Source organism: Ranitomeya imitator, chromosome 10 (assembly GCF_032444005.1).
Source record: "Ranitomeya imitator isolate aRanImi1 chromosome 10, aRanImi1.pri, whole genome shotgun sequence".
Taxonomy (NCBI): domain Eukaryota; kingdom Metazoa; phylum Chordata; class Amphibia; order Anura; family Dendrobatidae; genus Ranitomeya; species Ranitomeya imitator.
Window position 1 is genome coordinate 53,369,228 of NC_091291.1, and position 24,796 is coordinate 53,394,023.

General features: G+C 43.9%; 2 protein-coding genes across 3 annotated transcripts in view; one reads left to right on the forward strand and one right to left on the reverse strand.

Annotated features, from left to right (window-relative positions):
* Positions 1 to 24,796, reverse strand: part of LOC138650892 (sulfotransferase 2B1-like) — a 298,310-nt gene that overhangs the window by 145,311 nt on the left and 128,203 nt on the right. For both annotated transcript variants that reach the window (XM_069740750.1, XM_069740749.1), the window contains exon 2: positions 10,496 to 10,636. In XM_069740750.1, coding sequence (XP_069596851.1) covers positions 10,496 to 10,631 — 136 coding nt within the window. In that variant the 5' untranslated portion in view covers positions 10,632 to 10,636. The remainder of the gene's footprint in view (positions 1 to 10,495; positions 10,637 to 24,796) is intronic.
* On the forward strand, positions 11,601 to 14,014 carry LOC138652196 (uncharacterized). Its single transcript, XM_069742965.1, has 4 exons — positions 11,601 to 11,992; positions 12,726 to 12,882; positions 12,973 to 13,333; positions 13,991 to 14,014. The coding sequence occupies exons 1-4, from the start codon at positions 11,812 to 11,814 to the stop codon at positions 14,012 to 14,014; spliced, it is 723 nt and encodes a 240-aa protein (XP_069599066.1). The 5' UTR covers positions 11,601 to 11,811.

The following is a 24,796-nucleotide window of genomic DNA, read 5'->3' on the forward strand; positions in this document are numbered from 1 at the left end:
ACAATCAAGAATTTATCCAGATACTCACGGAAAATGTCATGCATAAAAGACTGAAAAACAGATGGAGCATTGGCAAGTCCGAACGGCATCACCAGATACTCAAAATGACCCTCGGGCGTATTAAATGCCGTTTTCCATTCATCTCCCTGCCTGATTCTCACCAGATTATACGCACCACGAAGATCAATCTTAGTAAACCAACTAGCCCCCTTAATCCGAGCAAACAAGTCAGAAATCAATGGCAAGGGATACTGAAACTTAACAGTGATCTTATTAAGAAGGCGGTAATCAATACACGGTCTTAGCAAACCATCCTTCTTGGCTACAAAAAAGAACCCTGCTCCCAATGGTGACGACGATGGGCGAATATGTCCCTTCTCCAGGGACTCCTTCACATAACTGCGCATAGCGGTGTGTTCAGGTACGGACAAATTAAATAAACGACCCTTAGGGAATTTACTACCAGGAATCAAATCGATAGCACAATCACAATTCCTATGCGGAGGTAGGGCATCAGACTTGGACTCTTCAAATACATCCTGAAAGTCCGACAAGAACTCTGGGATGTCAGAAGGAATGGATGACGAAATAGACAAAAATGGAACATCACCATGTACTCCCTGACAACCCCAGCTGGTTACCGACATAGAGTTCCAATCCAATACTGGATTATGGGTTTGTAGCCATGGCAACCCCAACACGACCACATCATGCAAATTATGCAGTACCAGAAAGCGAATAACTTCCTGATGTGCAGGAGCCATGCACATGGTCAGCTGGGCCCAGTACTGAGGCTTATTCTTGGCCAAAGGTGTAGCATCAATTCCTCTCAACGGAATAGGACACCGCAAAGGCTCCAAGAAAAATCCACAACGTTTAGCATAATCCAAATCCATCAGATTCAGGGCAGCGCCTGAATTCACAAACGCCATGACAGAATACGATGACAAAGAGCACATTAAGGTAATGGACAAAAGGAATTTGGACTGTACAGTACCAATAACGGCAGAGCTATCGAACCGCCTAGTGCGTTTAGGACAATTAGAAATAGCATGAGTAGAATCACCACAATAGAAACACAGTCTGTTCAGACGTCTGTGTTCTTGCTGTTCTACTTTAGTCATAGTCCTGTCGCACTGCATAGGCTCAGATTTACTCTCAGACAATACCGCCAGATGGTGCACAGATTTACGCTCGCGCAAGCGACGACCGATCTGAATGGCCAAGGACATAGACTCATTCAAACCAGCAGGCATAGGAAATCCCACCATTACATCCTTAAGAGCTTCAGAGAGACCCTTTCTGAACAAAGCCGCTAGTGCAGATTCATTCCACAGAGTGAGTACTGACCACTTCCTAAATTTCTGACAATATACTTCTACATCATCCTGACCCTGGCATAAAGCCAGCAGATTTTTCTCAGCCTGATCCACTGAATTAGGCTCATCGTAAAGCAATCCCAGCGCCTGGAAAAATGCATCAACATTACTCAATGCAGAATCTCCTGGTGCAAGAGAAAACGCCCAGTCCTGTGGGTCGCCGCGCAAAAAAGAAATAATAATCAAAACCTGTTGAATAGGATTACCAGAAGAATGAGGTTTCAAGGCCAAAAATAGCTTACAATTATTTCTGAAGCTCAGGAACTTAGTTCTGTCACCAAAAAACAAATCAGGAATCGGAATTCTTGGTTCTAGCATCGATTTCTGATCAATAGTATCTTGAATCTTTTGTACATTTACAACGAGATTATCCATTGAGGAGCACAGAGCCTGAATATCCATGTCCACAGCTGTGTCCTGAAGCACTCTAATGTCTAGGGGAAAAAAAAGACTGAAGACAGAGCTAAGAAAAAAAAATGATGTCAGGATTTCTTTTTTCCCTCTATTGGGAATCATTGGTGTGGCTCCTTGTACTGTTAAGACCGGCAATCAGGCAACACAGCGTGCAGTAATCAGCGCACATACAGAGATCTGGCAATAACCAAAAACAATAGGACGAGCTCTGAGACGTGGAATCTCTGTAGACTGCAGTACCTGATCTATCCCGATTCCTCACACAACTATAAGCAGCAGTGGATTGCGCCTATCACTACCTATGCAACTCGGCACTGCCTGAGGAGCTGACTAGCCTGAAGATAGAAATACAAGCCTGACTTACCTCAGAGAAATACCCCAAAGGAATAGGCAGCCCCCCACATATAATGACTGTTAGCAAGATGAAAAGACAAACGTAGGAATGAAATAGATTCAGCAAAGTGAGGCCCGATATTCTAGACAGAGCGAGGATAGCAAAGAGAACTATGCAGTCTACAAAAAACCCTAAAACGAAAACCACGCAAAGGGGCAAAAAGACCCACCGTGCCGAACTAACAGCACGGCGGTGCACCCCTTTGCTTCTCAGAGCTTCCAGCAAAAGTTAATAGCAAGCTGGACAGAAAAAACAGAAAACAAACTAGAAGCACTTATCTAGCAGAGCAGCAGGCCCAAGGAAAGATGCAGTAGCTCAGATCCAACACTGGAACATTGACAAGGAGCAAGGAAGACAGACTCAGGTGGAGCTAAATAGCAAGGCAGCCAACGAGCTCACAAAAACACCTGAGGGAGGAAGCCCAGAGACTGCAATACCACTTGTGACCACAGAAGTGAACTCAGCCACAGAATTCACAACAGGATACCAGTGGGCTCAGAATTTCCAGGGGAGTCAGGCACAAAACTCCTAGAAAGAGCATCCGCCTTCACATTCTTTGAACCTGGCAGGTATGAAACCACAAAATCGAAACGGGAAAAAAACAGTGACCAACGAGCCTGTCTAGGATTCAGACGCTTGGCAGACTCAAGGTAAATCAGATTTTTGTGATCAGTCAAGACCACCACACGATGTCTAGCACCCTCAAGCCAATGACGCCACTCCTCAAATGCCCACTTCATGGCCAAAAGCTCCCGATTACCAACATCATAATTCCGCTCAGTGGGCAAAAACTTTCTAGAAAAGAACGCACATGGCTTCATCACTGAGCAATCGGAGCTTCTCTGCGACAAAACCGCCCCCGCTCCAATCTCGGAAGCATCAACCTCAACCTGAAAAGGAAGCGAAACATCTGGCTGACGCAACACAGGAGCAGAAGAAAACCGGCGCTTAAGTTCCTGAAAGGCCTCCACAGCCGCAGGAGACCAATCAGCAACATCAGCACCCTTCTTAGTCAAATCCGTCAAAGGCTTAACAACACTAGAAAAATTAGTTATGAAACGACGATAAAAATTAGCAAAGCCCAAGAACTTCTGTAGACTCTTAAGAGATGTAGGCTGCGTCCAGTCACAAATAGCCTGAACCTTGACGGGATCCATCTCAATAGTAGAAGGGGAAAAAATATACCCCAAAAAAGAGATCTTCTGGACTCCAAAGAGACACTTTGAACCTTTTACAAACAAAGAATTGGCCCCCAGGACCTGAAACACCTTCCTGACCTGCTGAACATGGGACTCCCAGTCATCAGAAAAAACCAAAACATCATCCAAATACACAATCATAAATTTATCCAGATATTCACGGAAAATATCGTGCATAAAGGACTGGAAGACAGAAGGAGCATTAGAAAGTCCAAAAGGCATCACCAAATACTCAAAATGGCCCTTAGGCGTATTAAATGCGGTTTTCCACTCATCACCCTGCTTTATCCGCACAAGATTATACGCACCCCGAAGATCAATCTTAGTGAACCATTTAGCCCCCTTAATGCGAGCGAACAAATCAGTCAACAATGGCAAAGGATACTGATATTTGACTGTAATCTTATTCAAAAGACGGTAATCTATACAAGGCCTCAAGGAACCATCTTTTTTGGCCACGAAAAAAAAACCTGCTCCCAAAGGGGACGAAGATGGACGGATATGTCCCTTTTCCAAGGACTCCTTAACATAATCCCGCGTAGCAGTATGCTCTGGCACTGACAGATTGAACAAACGTCCTTTAGGAAATTTACTGCCAGGAATCAAATCTATAGCACAATCGCAATCCCTGTGAGGAGGAAGCGAATTGAGCTTAGGCTCCTCAAAAACATCCCGATAATCAGACAAAAATACAGGAACCTCAGAAGGAGTAGATGAAGCGATAGAAATCGGAGGTGCATCATCATGAACCCCCTGACATCCCCAGCTTAACACAGACATCGTTTTCCAGTCCAAGACTGGGTTATGAGTTTGTAACCATGGCAAACCAAGCACTAAGACATCATGTAAATTATACAGTACCAGGAAGCGAATCACCTCCTGATGAACGGGAGTCATACGCATGGTCACTTGTGTCTAGTACTGAGGTTAGTTCATAGCCAAAGGTGTAGAGTCAATTCCTTTCAAAGGAATAGGGACTTCCAGAGGCTCCAGACTAAACCCACAGCGGTTGGCAAATGACCAATCCATAAGACTCAGGGCAGCACCTGAATCCACATAGGCATCGACGGAAATGGCTGATAATGAACAAATCAGAGTCACAGACAGAATGAACTTAGCCCTCCGTCACATACAACTGATCTGACAGGCGCTTCTCTTTTACTTTCATTTCTCCTTCCTCACCAGATTGTGAGGAAACCCCCTCCCTCCAGGTAGTCTCCTGTCTCTTGAAGGTCTGTGAAACCTGATATCACAGTTGGATTTCAGAGCTTCAGGGGAGAGGATATAGCTGCACAGATCTCTCAGGCTCATTGTATGTGAATACGTCACATTCAGTAAGGTTGGTATTTTATGTTTTTATTCATCACAGTAGTTTATTTAGCTTGTTTTATGAATGTATAGCACAAAATGTGAGGATATTTCATAGAAATAAGGGAGATTTTATAAAAGAAAGTGTGCTGCTCAGGCATATACAGTAGTTCCCTAACATATTCCTTCTCTTGCTTCAGATTGTCTGCTGAAATGGAGAGGAAAATGTACAATTTATCCAAACAACTTGATGTTGTGGAAGTAACAAACATGCTGTTAGATGATAGAGACCTCACACTGAATGAGGATTTAGGAGAGGAAAGTGAGATTGATTCTCATGATGAGGTGGAAGAATGTGTCCTGGATTCTGAAACAGAGCAAGATGGTGACAGTGGTGAGGATGAAGACGTTGGATCATATTATATTGGAAAAGATAAAAATACTAAATGGAACAAGAAGCCATTCCAGAAAAAACGTAGGGAACCTTTAAACATTATTACTCACCTTCCTGCAGTAATAGGAACTGCACGTAATGCAAAAACTGCAGTTGAATGCTGGAACAGTATATTTACAGATGACATTCTGGACTCTATTGTCACATATACCAACCAATATATAGACATTATAAAGGACAAGTACATCTGCAACAGAACCATCAAGCCCACAGATGAAATAGAACTGCGTGCTTTTTTTGGATTACTGTACCTTGCAGGAGCTTATAGGGCAAATAGACAAAGTTTGGAGGAACTTTGGGGTAAAGATGGGGATGGAGTTGAAAAATATAGCCTTGTTATGTCCATAAACAGATTCAAGATTCTAATTCGTTGCCTTCGGTTTGACGACAGAACTACCCGAACCGAACGCAAAACACATGACCGACTTGCTCCAATTCGTGATATATTTCAAAGATTTGTTGTAAACTGTAAACAAAGTTATTACCCTGGAGAGAATCTCACTATTGACGAAATGCTCCCGGGTTTTCGTGGTAGATGTGCCTTTCGTCAATATATTCCATCAAAGCCAAACAAATATGGAATAAAAATTTATGCCCTTGTTGATGCCAGTAAGACCTACATTTACAACCTGGAAGTTTATGCAGGAAAACAACCAGAAGGTCCTTACTGTGTGAGCAACAAACCCATTGATGTTGTAAAAAGACTGGCTGAACCCTTATTTGGATCGGGTCGCAATATTACAGCTGACAATTGGTTTACAAGTTGTAATCTGATTGATTATCTGAAAATTCAGAAGCTGTCATATGTGGGAACTGTAAGAAAAAACAAAAGGGAATTGCCGCCACAGTTTGTAAGTGTGAAAGAGAGACAACAGTACAGCAGTATGTTTGCATTCCATAATGGAAAGGCTTTAGTTTCCTATGTACCACATGCCAAAAAAATCGTACTTCTTCTATCAACACTTCATGATGATGCTGCCATCGATCCTGGGACTGGGGCAGAAAAAAACCCGGTGATAATTACATTTTACAATGCCACCAAAGGGGGTGTGGATACAGAAGATCAGATGTGCTCCACTTTCAACGTCAGCAGAAACCTCAAACGCTGGCCAATGGTCATATTTTTTGCTATGTTGAATTTGGGTGGTATAAATTCACAATTAATTTATCTTGAAAACAAGCTTGAACCACTCCGTAGACGATTGTATCTGAAAAAATTGGCCCATGAACTAGTACTTGGAGAGCTACGCAGGAGAAGCGTGAAAACAATCGGTATCCCCTCTCGCCTTCAAGTTCAGCTCAAAAGGTTCCGCCCAGAAGATGATGGTGAAAAGTCACCATCTGCACCACCTCACAAAAGAAGGAGATGCACCACCTGCCAAACGGAAAGCGGAACCAGAAGGCTTTCAAATTATGAATGTCTCAAATGTCATAAAGCAATTTGCCTGACACATGCAAAAATGGTGTGTAATTCTTGCTATTTGCTCTGCAAGTGTGACTTTTCTGGGGAAACCTCAGCATCTACTTCTGATTGAATATGTTTTTAATAGTACTTAAGTTACCTAAAAATTAAGTTTGTGTTCAAAAATTTTCTTTGTACATTTTTTTGAGAGAGTCGAACTGGGGACTATTTGGCGGGAGTTTTGAAAAGTTTGTATTTCATAGTTATTAGTTTTATGTTAAGTAAATGTTTTTTTTTTGCAACTGATTATGTGTAGTCTCTTTTATTACATCCCTATGAAGGTCGCTGATCACTTTTAGAGCACTGAAATTGCAAACATTAGATATTATAGGTATTTTTCCAGCAGGCGCCTGACAGGCACATTGTATGTGAACTCGTTAGTCCGAATATTGTATGTGACGGAGGGTTAGACTGTAGAGTACTAATGGCAACAGACTTATCAACCTTTTTTGTGCGTTTAGAGCATGCTGATATAACATGAGCTGAATCACCACAATAAAAACACAACCCATTTTTCCGCCTATAGTTTTGCCATTCACTTCTGGACTGAATTCTATCACATTGCATTGTCTCAGGTGCCTGTTCAGAAGACACCGCCAAATGGTGCACAGGTTTGCGCTCCCGTAAACGCCGATCAATCTGAATAGCCATAGTCATAGACTCATTCAGACCTGTAGGCGCAGGGAACCCCACCATAACATCTTTAATGGTCTCAGAAAGGCCATCTCTGAACTTTGCAGCCAGGGCGCACTCATTCCACTGAGTAAGCACCGACCATTTCCGAAATTTCTGACAATATATTTCTGCTTCATCTTGCCCCTGAGAGAGAGCCAATAAAGCTTTTTCAGCCTGAATCTCTAGGTTAGGTTCCTCATAGAGCAAACCCAATGCCAGAAAAAATGCATCCACATTGAGCAACGCAGGATCCCCTGGTGCCAATGCAAATGCCCAATTCTGAGGGTCACCCCGCAGGAAAGATATAACAATTTTGACTTGCTGAGCAGGGTCTCCAGAGGGACGAGATTTCAAAGAAAGAAACAACTTGCAATTGTTCCTAAAATTCAGAAAACTAGATCTATCTCCAGAAAAAGACTCTGGGATAGGAATTCTAGGTTCAGACATAGGAGCATGTACAACAAAATCTTGTATATTTTGAACCTTAGCAGCAAGATTATTCAGGCTGGAAGCCAAACTCTGGACGTCCATGATAAGCAGCTGAGGTCAGAGCCATTCAAGGATTAAGAGGAGGTAAGACGCAGCCAGGTTGCAATTAATGCTAGGCAGCAAACTCTGAGGGAAAAAAAAAAAAAAAAACTTCCTCAGACTACTTTTCCTCCTACTTCAGCCAATACGATACACTTTTAGGCCGGCTATACTGTCATGATCCCAATGGCAGGGGATCACAAAAGGACAAGCACAAAAAACAAAACAAGCTCTAGGGTGATGGAAACTGATCTGACCGCGATCCTGAACCTAAACACACAACTAGCTGTTGCCGGGGAACGTGCCTACGATGATCCTAGACGTCTCGCTCCAGCCGAAGGACTAACTTCCACTATTAGAAGAAACACAGACCTCTCTTGCCTCCAGAGAACACCCCACAGAAATAGCAGCCCCCCACATGTAATGACGGTGAAATGAGAGGAAAGCACATACGTAGTTATGAAAACAGATTCAGCAAAATGAGGCCCGCTAAAGCTAGATAGCAGAGGATACAAAAGTGAACTGCGCGGTCAGCGAAAAACCCTACAAAAACCATCCTGAAATTACTTGAACTCATGTGCCAACTCATGGAACATGAGGCGTAATATCAGCCCACTAGAGCAACCAGCAAAAAGGAATCACATATCTGCAAGCTGGACTAAGACAAAAATTAAGCAAAACGTGGAACAGGAAAATCAAAAACTTAGCTTGTCCTGAAGATTTACAGAAGCGGGAAGCAGAGGTAACAAGACACACAGATTACATTGATAGCCGGCGAGGAAATGACAAGAAAGCCAGGTTAAATAGGAAACTCCCATATCCTGATAGAACAGGTGGACACCAGAGACCGCAGAAAACACAAGTCACCCAGTACCATCAGTAACCACCAGAGGGAGCCCAAAAACAGAATCCACAACAGTGCTCACTGTTTGGTAGGTTATGGTGCTCTGAAGAAAAAGTCATCCATAAAAAAATCCAAAACTTTGGCACTCAAGTGATAAATTTATTCTCAAATATTCATGTGAAACAAAGGAAGCAAAAAAAAACACAATACACAAAAATCGGGATAGATGACCCCATTGAAAACAGATATTCTTCAGCAACGTTTCGGTATGGTTGTGCCTTTTTCAAGCAAAATCTGTGTTGAGAAGGGTCTTTGAGTGTGGGATTTAATCCTCATACATGCCTGAATTGTGCGGAAACTCCCGGTTCAGGAAGTCATATGTGTTCAAAGTGTTGCCCATTGTGTTGGATTGTCAATGCAGCCCTCTTCTCCCACTCTTGACACACTGATAGCAACACTGCAGAAGAAATGTCAGCACAGACTTCCAGTATCCGTTGATTCAGATAATGCACATCTCATATCTTCACAGCATAGACACTTACCTTCAGATGACCCCAAAGATAAAACTCTAATAGGATCGGATCGGGAGACCTTGGTAGCCATTCAACTGGCCCACGATGACCAATCCACTTTTCAGGAAACTGTAGGAATGCTCAGACCTAACACCCATAATTGATGGTATGGTGTGGTATATGGGGTACAAAGATAGTGAGGCCACTCTTCATCAATGGAAGCCTCAATGCCACTGGATATCTGAAATTGCTACATGATGAGGTGTTTCCTTCTTTATTCACTGAAGATGGCACATTCACTGAGTTTTTCCAGCAGAATGGTGCGCCACCACATTATGGGTGTCAGGTCTGAGCATTCCTACAAGGAATCTGACCCCATTAGACTAGCATTTCTTCTGTGGTGTTGCTATCAGTGTGTAAAGAGTGGGAGAAGAGGGTTGCATTGACAATCCAACACAATGGGCAGCACTTAGAAAACATTTTATAAGTGGTCATAAACTTGTAAATAACTCATGAAAGAATAAAGTTACGTTAAAACCAAGCACACCATTGTTTTCTTGTGAAATTCTCAATAAATTTGATATGTCACATGACCCTCTTCCCATTGGAAAAAATAAAATTGGATCCAAAATGGCCGACTTCAAAATGGCCGCAATGGTCACCACCACACATCTTGAAAAGTTTCCTCCTTGTATATATATATAAATATATATATATATATATATATATATATATATATATATATACACTGTGTCTTGAAAAAGCATTCTTGCTTTGTAAGAAAACCTTTCGCTGCAATTACTACCTCAAACCGTTTGGGATATGTATTTACGAGCTTTGCACATCTAGTGGCCTGGCTTCTTGCCCTGCTAGAAGGTGAACCTCCGCCTTTCTTCCAATTCCGTTGAAGTCCCTAACCACTTTTCTTGCCCAATTTCTATGTATTTTTCTCTGTTCATCTCCAAATCAATTTTGATCAACTTCCCTGTTCATGCTGAAACAAAACATCTTCACAGCATGATGCTGCCACCATCATGTGCGACTGACGGGATGGTATTTCCCTGATAATGTGCAATGTTAGTTTTCCACCATACATAGTATTTTGCATATAATCCAAAACTGTTGATTTGGTTGGTAAATGCAAAACTCTAATTGTGGTTAAAAGCTAACATATCACAATGAAAGCACCATCCACACAGTCAAACATGGTGGTGGACCATACTGAGCCTGACTTTAGAAAAATAAAGATTATTTAAAGATTCTGAAGTGAATTGTGTAAATAATTAATTTACATTAAAGTGACAAATACTAAAATATGCTAATTACCTGATTTGGGAAAGGTTACATTGTAAATGTCATCATCCAATACTTTAAATTCATTTTCTGCATAAGCAATAGACTCTTCTGAGAACAAGTCAAAGGTAAATCTGATTCCTTTATATAGAAAATAGTTATAAGTCATTTTATCTGAAAAAAAATAATTATAATTCAGACATTAGAAAAAGTTTTCATCTTTTAGTTTTAGATCACTTTGTGCTTATCACTTTGTGCCCATCTTTCTCTATGAATTTGGTATAGTGTTCCCACAAAATCTTGTTGTGCAAAAAAGTTTTATAATGATTAGTGAATAGTAGTGTTGAGCATTCCGATACCGCAAGTATCGGGTATCGGCCGATATTTGCGGTATCGGAATTCCGATACTGAATTCCGATACTTCCCGCGTATCGGATACCGGAATCGGAAGTTCCCAGAATTCAAATTGAACGCAGCAGCCAATGAGGAATGAATGAAAGTGTGGGCACATCCTGTTTAGCATGGTGGGCATGTAAGTACTGGCAAGGCTGGGATTGGCTGCTGAAATTATGTCACTCTGCACTATAAAAAAGCGCTGCCGCCATTTTGCGCTCACTCTGCTGTGATTTCAGTTAGGGACAGGACGCTGTGTTCTAACTGAGGGCCAGTTGAGCTTGCTAATTGCTTTATTTTCCTTTCCAAAGGCTAATTTAGCAAAACGCTGTGTGTTCTTCACTGTTCACCTTGCTCTTGCCTTGCAGCGCTGTTTTAACAGCGTTCTGCAAGGTCTCTGTGTGTGTGTGTGTGTGCAGCTCACTCTGTATTCTGTGTGCAGCCATATACCCGGTTGTATTCAGCTCAGGGGGGGTTCACACTGCCTCACACAGTTGTTCTTTTTTGCTCTTAGTGCAGCCTGCTGCACATTTTTTCTCAAATTTCCTATTAGGCCGCCGTCACACATGCGAGTTTTACGTGCGTAAGAGCGCATAATCTACGTACGTAAAACTCGCTAAACATACGGCACCATGATTCTCAATGGGTCTAGTCCTTTTAGGCGTATATTACGGATCCGTATTATACGTTCCTCTACGGCCGTACAAAATCGCAGCATGCAGCGTTTGTCAGTGTATTGCGCAAAAAAAACGCCAATGCAAGTCTATGGGAGAGCGTATAATACGGAATGCATACGGACCATGCGTGTGCATTGCGAGAAATACGCACCTCACTGGCAGATGTCCTGAACTTTCGAAAGCCATCAATCAGGCAGGTGAGACATGCTAATTAGCTGAAAAAGCCAGACAGTGAACCCGGAAGTCTGCTGCACGCCTCCACGGAGTGAGAGATTCAGCATGGCCCGCATAATTAATGTTGACATGCTGATCATTTTGATCCAGGAGAGGCCAGAAATCTGGGACCAAAGAGACCCCAACTATGCCAACAGGGCAGTAAAACAAGCTGCATGGAGGAGCGTGTGTGGGTCCCTCTTCCCCCAGTATGACCAGCAGCCACGTGCGGCCCAGCGACAAATAAGTAAGTACACCCATGTTTGCAATGTAATGTTCTTGCTAAACAGCAGGCCCTTACTACTTTGAATTGCTAAACCTTAATTTATTAATTCATCCTTAAAGTTATATATATCCAAGCAGTATATACATGGTGCTGGATATGATAAATGGATTTGATTAAGGTTTAGAACAGGTGTTCCCTTAAAGGGAACCTGTCACCTGAATTTGGCGGGACTGGTTTTGGGTCATATGGGCGGAGTTTTTGGGTGTTTGATTCACCCTTTCCTTACCCGCTGGCTGCATGCTGGCTGCAATATTGGATTGAAGTTCATTCTCTGTCCTCCATAGTACACGCCTGCACAAGGCAAGATTGCTTTGCACAGGCGTGTACTATGGAGGACAGAGAATGAACTTCAATTAAATATTGCAGCCAGCATGCAGCCAGCGGGTAAGGAAAGGGTGAATCAAACACCCGAAAACTCCGCCCATATGACCCAAAACCAGTCCCGCCAAATTCAGGTGACAGAGTCCCTTTAATAACATGGTTTTCCAGTAATTTGTTTTTCTGTGATAGAGGTTAGCTGACTCTGTCCTTGTGGCCTTTCTTCATAATTTGTATTTTTTTGAGGAAATTCTGGCTTAATGTGAGCCACAAAAGCCTCTTTCTATGCTACATTGCAATCTGTGTACTCCATTACACCTTGTGTGAGCACTCTGCATAATGGTCTAAGCAATGTGTGTATTTTTTGTTGTTTCAGTGGATGATGTTACAACAAGGTGGCGGAGTATCCGGGACCAGTATAGGAGGGAGAGGCAGCAGCGGGAGAGAAGTGGAGCCGGGGCCCCTCCAAAAAAAAAAAAATACATCTACTTTGACCGCCTAACCTTCCTTAACCCCAGCATGGACCTCAGGCCGTAAGTAAAAACATCTCAAAATGGGTTAATTTTTGAATGTTGAGAGATGATTCCAAAAAACATAGTAACTGGTCAAATTTATCTTTGCAGAACTCAGTCTAACCTCACTGACAGGGAGACAGGGTCGGACTCAGAACTGGTCATTGACCCAGTTGGAGAAGGTGAAGAGGTGGCTGGTCCATCTGCTGCTCCCTCCTGCGCAAGACCTACAGCATCTTCATCATCTGCTCACCCAGCTCCAGCTGCTTCTGAAGAAAACCCAGAGGGCCCACAGTTCTCTTCTGCAGCAGCAGCACCTAGCCAGGATGACCCTGGTAATAGCAGCAGCCCAACTGTTGCCCTGGACCGATCCCCACAGGCTGCAGTCAGACCCCAGCGTGCACGACGCAGGAGAGAGCTTCGCCAAAGCAGGCAAAAAGTGGATGCTGGGGTCATGAACTATTTGGCCCGGGTTCGAGAGGATGATGGGGAGGAGGGATTCACACGGAGCCTTGCCCAGTATTTACGCTCCATAGAGCGGGAGTTGAGGCTGCGTTTGAGAGGGTATTTTCAGATCCTTATTGACGCATGCACCCCCCCAAATAACCCATACAATCTGATGCAGATGATTGAACAGTGGCAGATGTCACCTGAAAATATTCTGCGGCCTCCGAGACTACAAGGCCAGCATGCGCACCAAGGATCTGAAGCACCCCCTCCACGTCAGCCAACACCTCCACCCCAACCACCAACTAACCAACAATGGCAACATCAGCACCATATTGCAGGATATCATCAACCATCCCAATATGGCCACTTGTCCGCACCCAGTGCTGGAGGCTGGTCCCAACCTGGGTTTGGACAATATGGTCATTTTGGGTTGGGGTATGATTCCCGCACATATGGGCTGCAACATCAGGGTTATCTCCCAAATCCAGGCCCCACTCATCAAAGTGGCCAGCATCAGAGCAGGCAGAATTTCCCGCAAGCCACTATAACAGCCGCACAGGCTGCTGGACAATTGGGCCTGCAAAGGCCATCTGATGGTGACCCAGACCAATCCACTTCTCCCCTTCCTACGTACCAGGACTTGTAATGTTGGGTACAACTTTTTTTTAATTTGTTTAAGACATTTGGTTTGGTTTGTGCTTAAAAAGCAAGCTGTAATGCTTTTATTTTACTTTGTTGTTTTTTTTTTGTTAAAAAAAAACTGTTCTTTTTTGTGCACAAAGATTGGTTATGCCAAAACAAACAAAAAAACCAAAAACAAGTTTAAGAAGTAAAATTGCCTTTACTTAACAAAAAACTATGTATGCACTCTGTTCATTCTTCTTAACTCACACACACATGATATGATCAGAACCATATGTCAACAAATTAAACACAGCAGACATATTTTCAAACTTGATAATGGCAAAATTTAGGTACAAAAATAATTACACATGCAAAATTGCATAGTCTTGCCAGGGAGTGGCACCCTGAGGACTCAAAAAATAATTGGTGAACACATCCCGAACTTTTAGGCCAGAAAGGGGACGTCGCCGAGGAGGGACATATGGTGGAGGCCTACTATGATTGGTCATGACGTGATTTTGCAAATTAGTAGACAAACAATCATGTATTCTGGTGAAATTATGTAGAATTACACAGGCTTTGATCACTTCATTGATTGAAGCCTCACTCAGCTGAATTGCAGACTGAAGAACACGCCATTTGGCTACAAGAATCCCAAAGGCGCACTCAACCAGTCTCCGTGCCCTGGTAAGTCTCAAATTAAAAACCCTACGCCGGTGGTCAAGGTTGCGCCTGGGGTAAGGCCTCATGACGTGCCTCGTCAGTTGGAAGGCCTCATCTCCAACCAAAACAAAAGGCACTGCTTCCGCATTGGAGCCTGGGAGTTGTTGTGGTGGTGGGAGGTTCAACTGGTTGTCACGTAGCCGGCGACCCATTATGGACGAATTGAAGACCCTAGAGTCTCCAGTTCGGCCATAGGCCCCAATGTCTACAATTATAAACCTGTAGTTGCTGTCAGCAACTGCTAACATAACTACAGAGAAAAACTGCTTATAATTGTAGAATTGGGAACCAGAGTTCGGCGGCTTACGCACCCTGATATGTTTCCCATCCACAGCTCCAATGCAGTTAGGGAAGTCACAAGTATTTTGGAATCCAGTGGCGATTTTGAGCCAATCATCCATTTTTGGCTCTGGCATCACAACTTCGTTAAGTTTCAGCCATATTTGGGAACAGGTTGTCCTAACAATGACTGAAATGGTAGAACGCCCAATGAGAAACTCCAGGTGTAGACCCGCATAGGACAAGCCTGTGGCCAGGAAGCTGAAAAACAAGGAAAACAAAATAAAGGAACATGAGGAATATGAAAACAGGACGAAACACAAGTGTCTAGTAAATTTTCTCTGTGATTATTGAGTAAGCAAAAAGGGACATTTCACAGTATTACTATAATCAAATATTAAACACATTTTTAGAAATGTGCTTGTGGCCTCATGTCTAAGTTAAGGAACTGAAACATAGTAGGACAAAACACATTGGCCAACACAACAAAATCTAAAAGGTCTAAATACATACCGTAAGGTTAGGAGCAGACGCTCCTCAGCAGAGATGGCTTTTCTCATCCAGGTGTCCTGATAGGTGAGTCCAGGACGTAAGATCTCCAGCAACATGTCAAAAGTCCTGATGGACATGCGAGTATACAGGAAAAATTTGTCTGGATGGGCCCTCAAAGATGAATAGAGTCTCTGGAAATGTCCTTTACTCGGGCGTTGGGTCAATAGAGGATGGACCCACAATCTTTGTCTCCTCCTTCGCGGATCTGCATTGACCGTATATGGCTGGCCAAAGCGACGAGACAACACCCAGTGAAGCAACACCCGCTGAGTTGTGCTTAAATACACATGGTCAGACATGTTTGGGAGCTCCAAGTACCACAGCCAAAATATGCTTGAGAACATATAGGGCATATGGGAGGGGTATACCTGTTGTCGAGGGCTTAAATAGTGTTGTTAATGATGGTTTAAATGATTTGCAGGCCAGAAAACCGTTAAATGTCCATTTTGGAATGGTGCGTGGTAAAAACGCCATACGGATCACATACGGATTACACACGGACCAGTACATGCGCAAAATACGCGACCACACCTAGGCGACGCAAGAACTACGGAGAGAGATTACGGAGACATTTTGGCGTATCACGCGCGTATTACGGACGTAGAAAACGTACCGTAATGTCTTACGCCAAGTGTGACGCCGGCCTTAGTGTTTTTCCACCAGTCTCCAGCTCTATTGTGGAAAAACACTACATAGGATAACCTAGAGGGGGGTTTTTGGGCCTTGCAGCGCCGTTTACGGCTGTCTGCACGGTCTCCGTGTGAGCCCAGCTCGCCCTGTAGTCTGTGTGCAGCCATAGCCGGTTGGATTCAGCTCAGGGTTCGTTACTGGCTCATACCTTGAGAAAAATTTTCCTTTTTTTCAAATAGTGCAGCCTGTTTAAAATTTGAAAAAAAAAATTCCTATTAGTGTCTTTCCACTCGTATCCAGCTAAATAGTGGAAAAACACTATATAGGATAACCTAGAGGAGGGTTTTTTGGCCTTGCAGCGCCGTTTACGGCTGTCTGCACGGTCTCCGTGTGAGCCCAGCTCGCCCTGTAGTCTGTGTGCAGCCATAGCCGGTTGGATTTAGCTCAGGGTTCGTTACTGGCTCATACCTTGCGAAAAATTTTCCTTTTTTTTCAAATAGTGCAGCCTGTTTAAAATTTGAAAAAAAAAAATCCTATAAGTGTCTTTCCACTCGTATCCAGCTAAATAGTGGAAAAACACTATATAGGATAACCTAGAGGAGGGTTTTTTGGCCTTGCAGCGCCGTTTACGGCTGTCTGCACGGTCTCCGTGTGAGCCCAGCTCGCCCTGTAGTCTGTGTGCAGCCATAGCCGGTTGGATTCAGCTCAGGGTTCGTTACTGGCTCATACCTTGAGAAAAATTTTCCTTTTTTTGAAATAGTGCAGCCTGTTTAAAATTTGAAAAAAAAAAATTTCCTATTAGTGTCTTTCCACCAGTCTCCAGCTCAATTGTGGAAAAACACTACATAGGATAACCTAGAGGGTTTTTTTGGGGCCTTGCAGCGCCGTTTACGGCTGTCTGCACGGTCTCTGTGTGAGCGCAGCTCGCCCTGTAGTCTGTGTGCAGCCATAGCCGGTTGGATTCAGCTCAGGGTGCGTTACTGCCTCATACCTTGAAAAACAATTTCCTTTTTTTCAAATAGTGCAGCCAGTTTAAAATTTGAAAAAAAAAATTCCTATTAGTGTCTTTCCACTTGTATCCAGCTAAATAGTGGAAAAACACTATATAGGATAACCTAGAGGAGGGTTTTTTGGCCTCGCAGCGCCGTTTACGGCTGTCTGCACGGTCTCCGTGTGATTTAAACTAGCTCTGTAGCCCGATCTGCACCAAAAAAAAAGTTAAGTTCACCAAACACAACTTAACACTTGTGTAGGCCACATTTGAAAAATAATAAAGTTTAGTCCACAATTTACAACATTAGTGTTTCTTACACCTGTTAGGAGGAGCATTACAGGAATAAGCACACTAAGGCCTTAGTACTTTTCTGCTTATCTTTATCTGTCAACCAAGATGAAGAGGGCAGGGAGTAAGGCACGTGGGCGTGGGCGCAGAGCAGGGAGAGGAGCAGGGAGAGGACGTGGTGATTCTGTGCCTGCTGCGGGCGCCGGTGACTCGTCGTCACTCAGTTTCAGCAGGGAACAGTCCTTCATGCGCAGCTTTGTCGGAGAGTGCCGTGCACCGCTGCTGCGTGAAGACCAAATTGAAGCCGTTGTCGGGTGGATGGCAGCTAACGCCTCGGCATCGACTTCAGTTAGTGCCACATCCTCTCAGGCACAGAGCACTGGAGAGCAGCCATCTGTCTCTTCACCACCTGCCAAATTGGCCAGGCAGTCAGAGAGCCCAGGACAGGAGCCGTCTCTACTTCTGTTCTCTGAATCTCTTGGCTTGGAAACAGGGGGCCAGCCAAGCAGCATTGGAGAAATGGAAGAAGAGGCAGTGTGCAGTGATGCCCAACACCTTTTTCTCTCTGACTCTGAAGAGGCAGGTGGGCCAGTGCCTCCGGTGACCACAGTGCAGTACGCATCTGATGATGAAACTCAGGTGCCGCTTTCTCGTGCGTACTGTGCTGCTGAGACTACCCAGGAGGAGCAGTTGGTGGCAGAGGGTAGTGGAGATGATGAGGTCCTTGACCCATCGTGGCGTGAGGAACAGGAAGGTGGTGGGAGCAGCTCAGAGGAAGAGCTTCCTCTTACGGGCCAAAGAGGGAGAGGGAGGGGGAAGACTGCGGAGCCTGTAGCCTCCACTTTGGCACCCGTTAGGAGCCTGTCTCTTTCCAAAGCCAAAAAGGGCGCTCCCAAGACTTGCAGTGCCTGGTCCTTTTTTGACACAGTTGCAGATGACATTTGTTTTGTCAAATGCAAGCTGTGTCATCATAAAGTAAAAAGAGGGAAAAATGTCAGCAACCTCAATACCACAAATATGTGGAAACATGTGCGGACCAGGCACGCGGTGGAGTTACAGAAACACACTGAAGATGTAGGCCAACCAACAGCGGCAGCTACCACCTCTTCAGCTCGTGTTGCCTCTTCCTCCAGCTCACGCACAGCTGGTTTGGCTTCCTCCCAGAGACCTTGTGTAATTCCACCCACAGCACCACCTTCCCAGTCATCCTCACACTCCCAGTCTACTCTACAGTAGGGTTGAGCGAAACGGGTCAAACATTTTCAAAAGTCGCCGACTTTTGGCTAAGTCGGGGTTTCATGAAACCCGATCCGACCCCTGTGCGGGGTCGGCCATGCGGTACGCGACTTTCGCGCCAAAGTCGCGTTTCAATGACGCGAAAAGCGCCATTTCTCAGCCAATGAAGGTAAACGCAGAGTGTGGGCAGCGTGATGACATAGGTCCTGGTCCCCACCATCTTAGAGAAGGGCATTGCAGTGATTGGCTTGCTGTCTGCGACGTCACAGGGGCTATAAAGAGGCGTTCCCGCCGACCGCCATCTTACTGCTGCTGATCTGAGCTTAGGGAGAGGTTGCTGCCGCTTTGTCAGAAGCAGGGATAGCGTTAGGCAGGGTCCATTAACCACAAAACCGCTTGTGCTGCAGCGATTTGCACTGTCCAACACCACCCTCGGTGTGCAGGGACAGTGGAAGTTTTTTTTTTTTTTTTTTTCCCCTCAGCGCTGTAGCTCATTGGGCTGCCCTAGAAGGCTCCCTGATAGCTGCATTGCTGTGTGTACGCCGCTGTGCAAACCAACTGCTTTTTTCAAAGCACAAATCCTCTTGTTCCTTCCTTTCTGCACAGCTATCTTTTTTGTTTGTCCACACTTTTTATTTCATTTGTGCATCAGTCCACTCCTTATTGCTGCCTGCCATACCTGGCTGAGATTACTGCAGGCAGGGAGATAGTAGCTGCCTGCCATACCTGGCTGAGATTACTGCAGGCAGGGAGATAGTAATTGTAGGACATTCCCTGTTTTTTTTTTTGTTTTTTTTTTGGTGGGAGATTAAGATTGGCAATTTGGCATTTCTGCTAGAGTGCCATCCCTGTGTGTGCCATCTCTCTCACATAGTGGGCCATAGAAAGCCTTTTCATTTTTCTGTATTTTTTTTTGTGGGGTGTATAAATTCTCCCTGATAAAAATACAGTGGGAGATTAATATTGGCCTTTGGGCTTGTGTGCCAGTCCTGAGTGTGCCATCTCTCTCACAAATAGTGGGCCATAGAAAGCCTATTTTATTTTTTTTGGGGTTTTATAAATTCTCCCTGAAAAAAAGGGAGATTAATATTGGCCTCTGGGCTTGTGTGCCAGTCCTGAGCGTGCCATCTGTGCCAGCCCTGAGCGTGCCATCTCTCTCATAAATAGTGGGCCATAGAAAGCCTATTTATTTTTTTTTTTGGTTTTATAAATTCTCCCTGAAAAAAAGGGAGATTAATATTGGCCTCTGGGCTTGTGTGCCAGTCCTGAGCGTGCCATCTGTGCCAGCCCTGAGCGTGCCATCTCTCTCACAAATAGTGGGCCATAGAAAGCCTATTTAATTTTTTTTTTTGTTTTATAAATTTTCCCTGAAAAAAGGGAGATTAATATTGGCCTCTGGGCTTGTGTGCCAGTCCTGAGCGTGCCATCTGTGCCAGCCCTGAGCGTGCCATCTCTCTCACAAATAGTGGGCCATAGAAAGCCTATTTAATTTTTTTTTTTGTTTTATAAATTTTCCCTGAAAAAAGGGAGATTAATATTGGCCTCTGGGCTTGTGTGCCAGTTGTGAGCGTGCCATCTGTGCCAGTCCTGAGCGTGCCATCTCTCTCACAAATAGTGGGCCATAGAAAGCCTATTTAAATTTTTTTTTGGTTTTATAAATTCTCCCAGAAAAAAAGGGAGATTAATATTGGCCTCTGGGCTTCTGTGCCAGTCCTGAGCGTGCCATCTGTGCCAGTCCTGAGCGTCCCATCTCTCTCACAAATAGTGGGCCATAGAAAGCCTATTTTATTTTTTTGGGGGGTTTTATAAATTCTCCCTGAAAAAAAGGGAGATTAATATTGGCCTCTGGGCTTGTGTGCCAGTCCTGAGCGTGCCATCTGTGCCAGCCCTGAGCGTGCCATCTCTCTCACAAATAGTGGGCCATAGAAAGCCTATTTATTTTTTTTTTTTGTTTTATAAATTTTCCCTGAAAAAAGGGAGATTAATATTGGCCTCTGGGCTTGTGTGCCAGTTGTGAGCGTGCCATCTGTGCCAGTCCTGAGCGTGCCATCTCTCTCACAAATAGTGGGCCATAGAAAGCCTATTTAAATTTTTTTTTGGTTTTATAAATTCTACCAGAAAAAAAGGGAGATTAATATTGGCCTCTGGGCTTCTGTGCCAGTCCTGAGCGTGCCATCTGTGCCAGTCCTGAGCGTCCCATCTCTCTCACAAATAGTGGGCCATAGAAAGCCTATTTTTTTTTTTTTTTGGGTTTTAGAAATTCTCCCTGGAAAAAAAAGGGAGATTAATATTGCCCTTTGGGCTTGTGTGCCAGTACTAAGCGTTCCATCTCTCTCTCTCTCTCTCTCAGTCAGTGGGCCATAGAACGCCTATTTTTGGTTTTATTTGTTTTCTAAATTCTCCCTGAAAAAATCATTTTATTTTATTTGGTTTCTAAATTCTTCCTGATAAAATCACATTTTTTTTATTATTTTTTTTTCTAAAGTCTCCCTGAAAAAAAAAAAAAAAACAGTGGGAGATTAATATTGGCCTTTCTGCTTGTGTGCCAGTCTTGACTCCTGGGTGCGTCATCTCTCAGTCAGTGGGCCATAGAACGCCTATTTTTGGTTTTATTTGTTTTATAAATTCTCCCAGAAAAAATCATTTTATTTTATTTGGTTTCTAAATTCTTCCTGATAAAATCACATTTTTTTTATTATTTTTTTTTCTAAAGTCTCCCTGAAAAAAAAAAAAAAAAAACAGTGGGAGATTAATATTGGCCTTTCTGCTTGTGTGCCAGTCTTGACTCCTGGGTGCGTCATCTCTCAGTCAGTGGGCCATAGAACGCCTATTTTTGGTTTTATTTGTTTTCTAAATTCTCCCTGAAAAAATCATTTTATTTTATTTGGTTTCTAAATTCTTCCTGATAAAATCACATTTTTTTTATTATTTTTTTTTCTAAAGTCTCCCTGAAAAAAAAAAAAAAAAACAGTGGGAGATTAATATTGGCCTTTCTGCTTGTGTGCCAGTCTTGACTCCTGGGTGCGTCATCTCTCAGTCAGTGGGCCATAGAACGCCTATTTTTGGTTTTATTTGTTTTATAAATTCTCCCAGAAAAAATCATTTTATTTTATTTGGTTTCTAAATTCTTCCTGATAAAATCATATTTTTTTTATTATTTTTTTTTCTAAAGTCTCCCTGAAAAAAAAAAAAAAAAAACAACCAAAAAAAACAGTGGGAGATTAATATTGGCCTTTCTGCTTGTGTGCCAGTCTTGACTCCTGGGTGTGCCATCTCTCTCTCTCTCTCTCTCTCTCTCTCTCTCTCTCTCTCTCCAATTGTGGTCCATAGAAAGCCTATATTTTTTTTCCTTGATTTGGGTTCTAAAATCTACCAGAGAAAATAACTACATCAATCATTGGTAGAAAAATATTGGCCTCTGGGTTTGTGTGCCACTCCTGACTCCTGTGTGCGTCATCTCTCAGTCAGTGGGCCATAGAACGCCTATTTTTGTTTTTATTTGTTTTATAAATTCTCCCTGAAAAAATCATTTTATTTTATTTGGTTTCTAAATTCTTCCTGATAAAATCATATTTTTTTTATTATTTTTTTTTCTAAAGTCTCCCTGAAAAAAAAAAAAAAAAAAAAAACAGTGGGAGATTAATATTGGCCTTTCTGCTTGTGTGCCAGTCTTGACTCCTGGGTGTGCCATCTCTCTCTCTCTCTCTCTCTCTCTCTCCAATTGTGGTCCATAGAAAGCCTACATTTTTTTTCCTTGATTTGGGTTCCAAAATCTACCAGAGAAAATAACTCCATCAATCATTGGTAGAAAAATATTGGCCTCTGGGCTTGTGTGCCACTCCTGATTCCTGTGTGCGTCATCTCTCACTCAGTGGCCCATAGAAAGCATATAGTTTGTTACATTTGTTTTCTAAATTCTCCCTGCAAAAATCTTTTTTTTTTTTTTGGGGGGGTTTCTAAAGTGTTCCTGAAAAAAATAAAAATAAAAAAAAAATAATAGTGTGACATTAATATTAACATTTGTGCTTCAGTGACAGTCCTGCGTGTGGGGCATCTCTCTAATTTGCAGCCACCAAAAAAAGAGTGTGTAACATTGGGCCTGATTTTCGCTGTGGTCTCACCAACCTGTAAAGGGGTAGCTAAATCATACTGAAGTTATAGCTCACCGTGTAAGTTGTGTGACTGCAACAAATAACGTTAGTTTGGTTACGTTTTTAAAACAATGAGGAAGTCTAGTGGAAGAGGTCGTGGCCGGGGGCGTTCATTGTCAGCTGGTAATGAGGGTAGTGGTAGTGGTGGAGCATCAGGTGGTCGTGGGGGAAAAAATATTGCACCTAAGTCTGGAGCTGTGGAGCCAGGTTCGTCGTCCGGCTACACAAGGCCTCGAACGCTCCCTTTTCTGGGATTAGGAAAACCGCTTTTAAAGCCGGAGCAGCAAGAGCAAGTTTTGGCTTATCTTGCTGACTCAGCCTCTAGCTCTTTTGCCTCATCTCGTGAAACTGGTAAAAGTAAAAGCAGCGCGTCGTTAGTGGATGTTCACGGTCAGGGACAAGTCACTTCCTTGTCCTCTTCAGCAAAAACAACAACAGAGAAGAATGCAGCAGGCGACACAACGGGTTACTCCATGGAGCTCTTTACACATACCGTCCCTGGCTTAGAAAGTGAAGCAGTTAACAGTCCATGCCCATTACAAATTGAATCTGACATGGAGTGCACTGACGCACAGCCACAGCCAGACTACTATGCTGGTCCTTTGACTCAGACCACAACATTGCCCTCGCAGGGTGCTGATCAAGAATCAGACCCTGATGAGACTATGTTGCCCCATCACGAACGCTATACCACCGAACGACACGGTGACACAGACGAAGTTGCGCAGGAGGTACAAGAAGAGTTATTAGATGACCCAGTTCTTGACCCCGATTGGCAGCCATTGGGGGAACAGGGTGCAGGCGGCAGCAGTTCTGAAGCAGAGGAGGAGGAGGGGCCGCAGCAGGCATCAACATCGCCACAGGTTCCATCTGCCGGGCCCGTATCTTGCCCAAAACGCGTGGCAAAGCCAAAACCTGGTGGAGGACAGCGTGGCCATCCGGTTAAAGCTCAGTCTGCAATGCCTGAAAAGGTATCCGATGCTAGAAAGAGTGCAGTCTGGCATTTTTTTAAACAACATCCAATTGATCAGCGCAAAGTCATCTGTCAAAAATGTTCTACTTCCTTAAGCAGAGGTCAGAATCTGAAAAGTCTCAATACTAGTTGCATGCATAGACATTTAACCACCATGCATTTGAAAGCTTGGACTAACTACCAAACGTCCCTTAAGGTTGTTGCACCCTCGGCCAATGAAGCTAGTCATCAACGCAACATCCCTTCCGGCAGTGTAGGACCACCATTTAGCGCACCACCTGCTGTATCTGTGCAGGTATCTTTGCCAGGCCAAAGCAGTCAGGGTCAGGGAATCACCAGTTTCGTAGTAGGAAACACTGCATCTAGGGCACCGGCGGCAACAATACCATCTCCCACCGTCTCTCAGTCTGCCATGTCCACCGGCACCCCCGCTAGTTCCACGATCTCCAGCTCTCCAGTCCAGCTCACCCTACATGAGACTATGGTTAGAAAAAGGAAATACTTAGCCTCGCATCCGCGTACACAGGGTTTGAACGCCCACATAGCTAGACTAATCTCGTTAGAGATGATGCCCTACCGGTTAGTTGAAAGCGAAGCTTTCAAAGACCTGATGGACTACGCTGTACCACGCTACGAGCTACCCAGTCGACACTTTTTTTCCAGAAAAGCCATCCCAGCCCTCCACCAGCATGTTAAAGAGCGCATCGTCCATGCACTCAGGCAATCTGTGAGCACAAAGGTGCACCTGACAACAGATGCATGGACCAGTAGGCATGGCCAGGGACGTTACGTGTCCATCACGGCACACTGGGTAAATGTGGTGGATTCAGGGTCCACAGGGGACAGCAAGTTTGGGACAGTTCTGCCTAGCCCACGGTCTAGTAAACAGTTGTCTGTAGCCGTTCGCACCCCCTCCTCCTCCTCCTCCTCGTCCTCCTGCAGAAGCAAGAGCTCGTCCACAGACCGCAGTCGCACAAACACTCCATCCGCACCTGCCACTGTTGCACACCAGGTCTCCCATTATGGGGCAGCTAC

Excerpts from the sequence above, each read along its gene's own strand:
- LOC138652196 (XM_069742965.1), top strand. The coding sequence starts at position 11,812 with ATGGCCCGCATAATTAATGTTGACATGCTGATCATTTTGATCCAGGAG. Across the intron at positions 11,993-12,725 it reads TGCGGCCCAGCGACAAATAA|TGGATGATGTTACAACAAGG; the intron begins GTAAGTACACCC and ends TTGTTGTTTCAG. Across the intron at positions 12,883-12,972 it reads CCCAGCATGGACCTCAGGCC|AACTCAGTCTAACCTCACTG; the intron begins GTAAGTAAAAAC and ends TTATCTTTGCAG.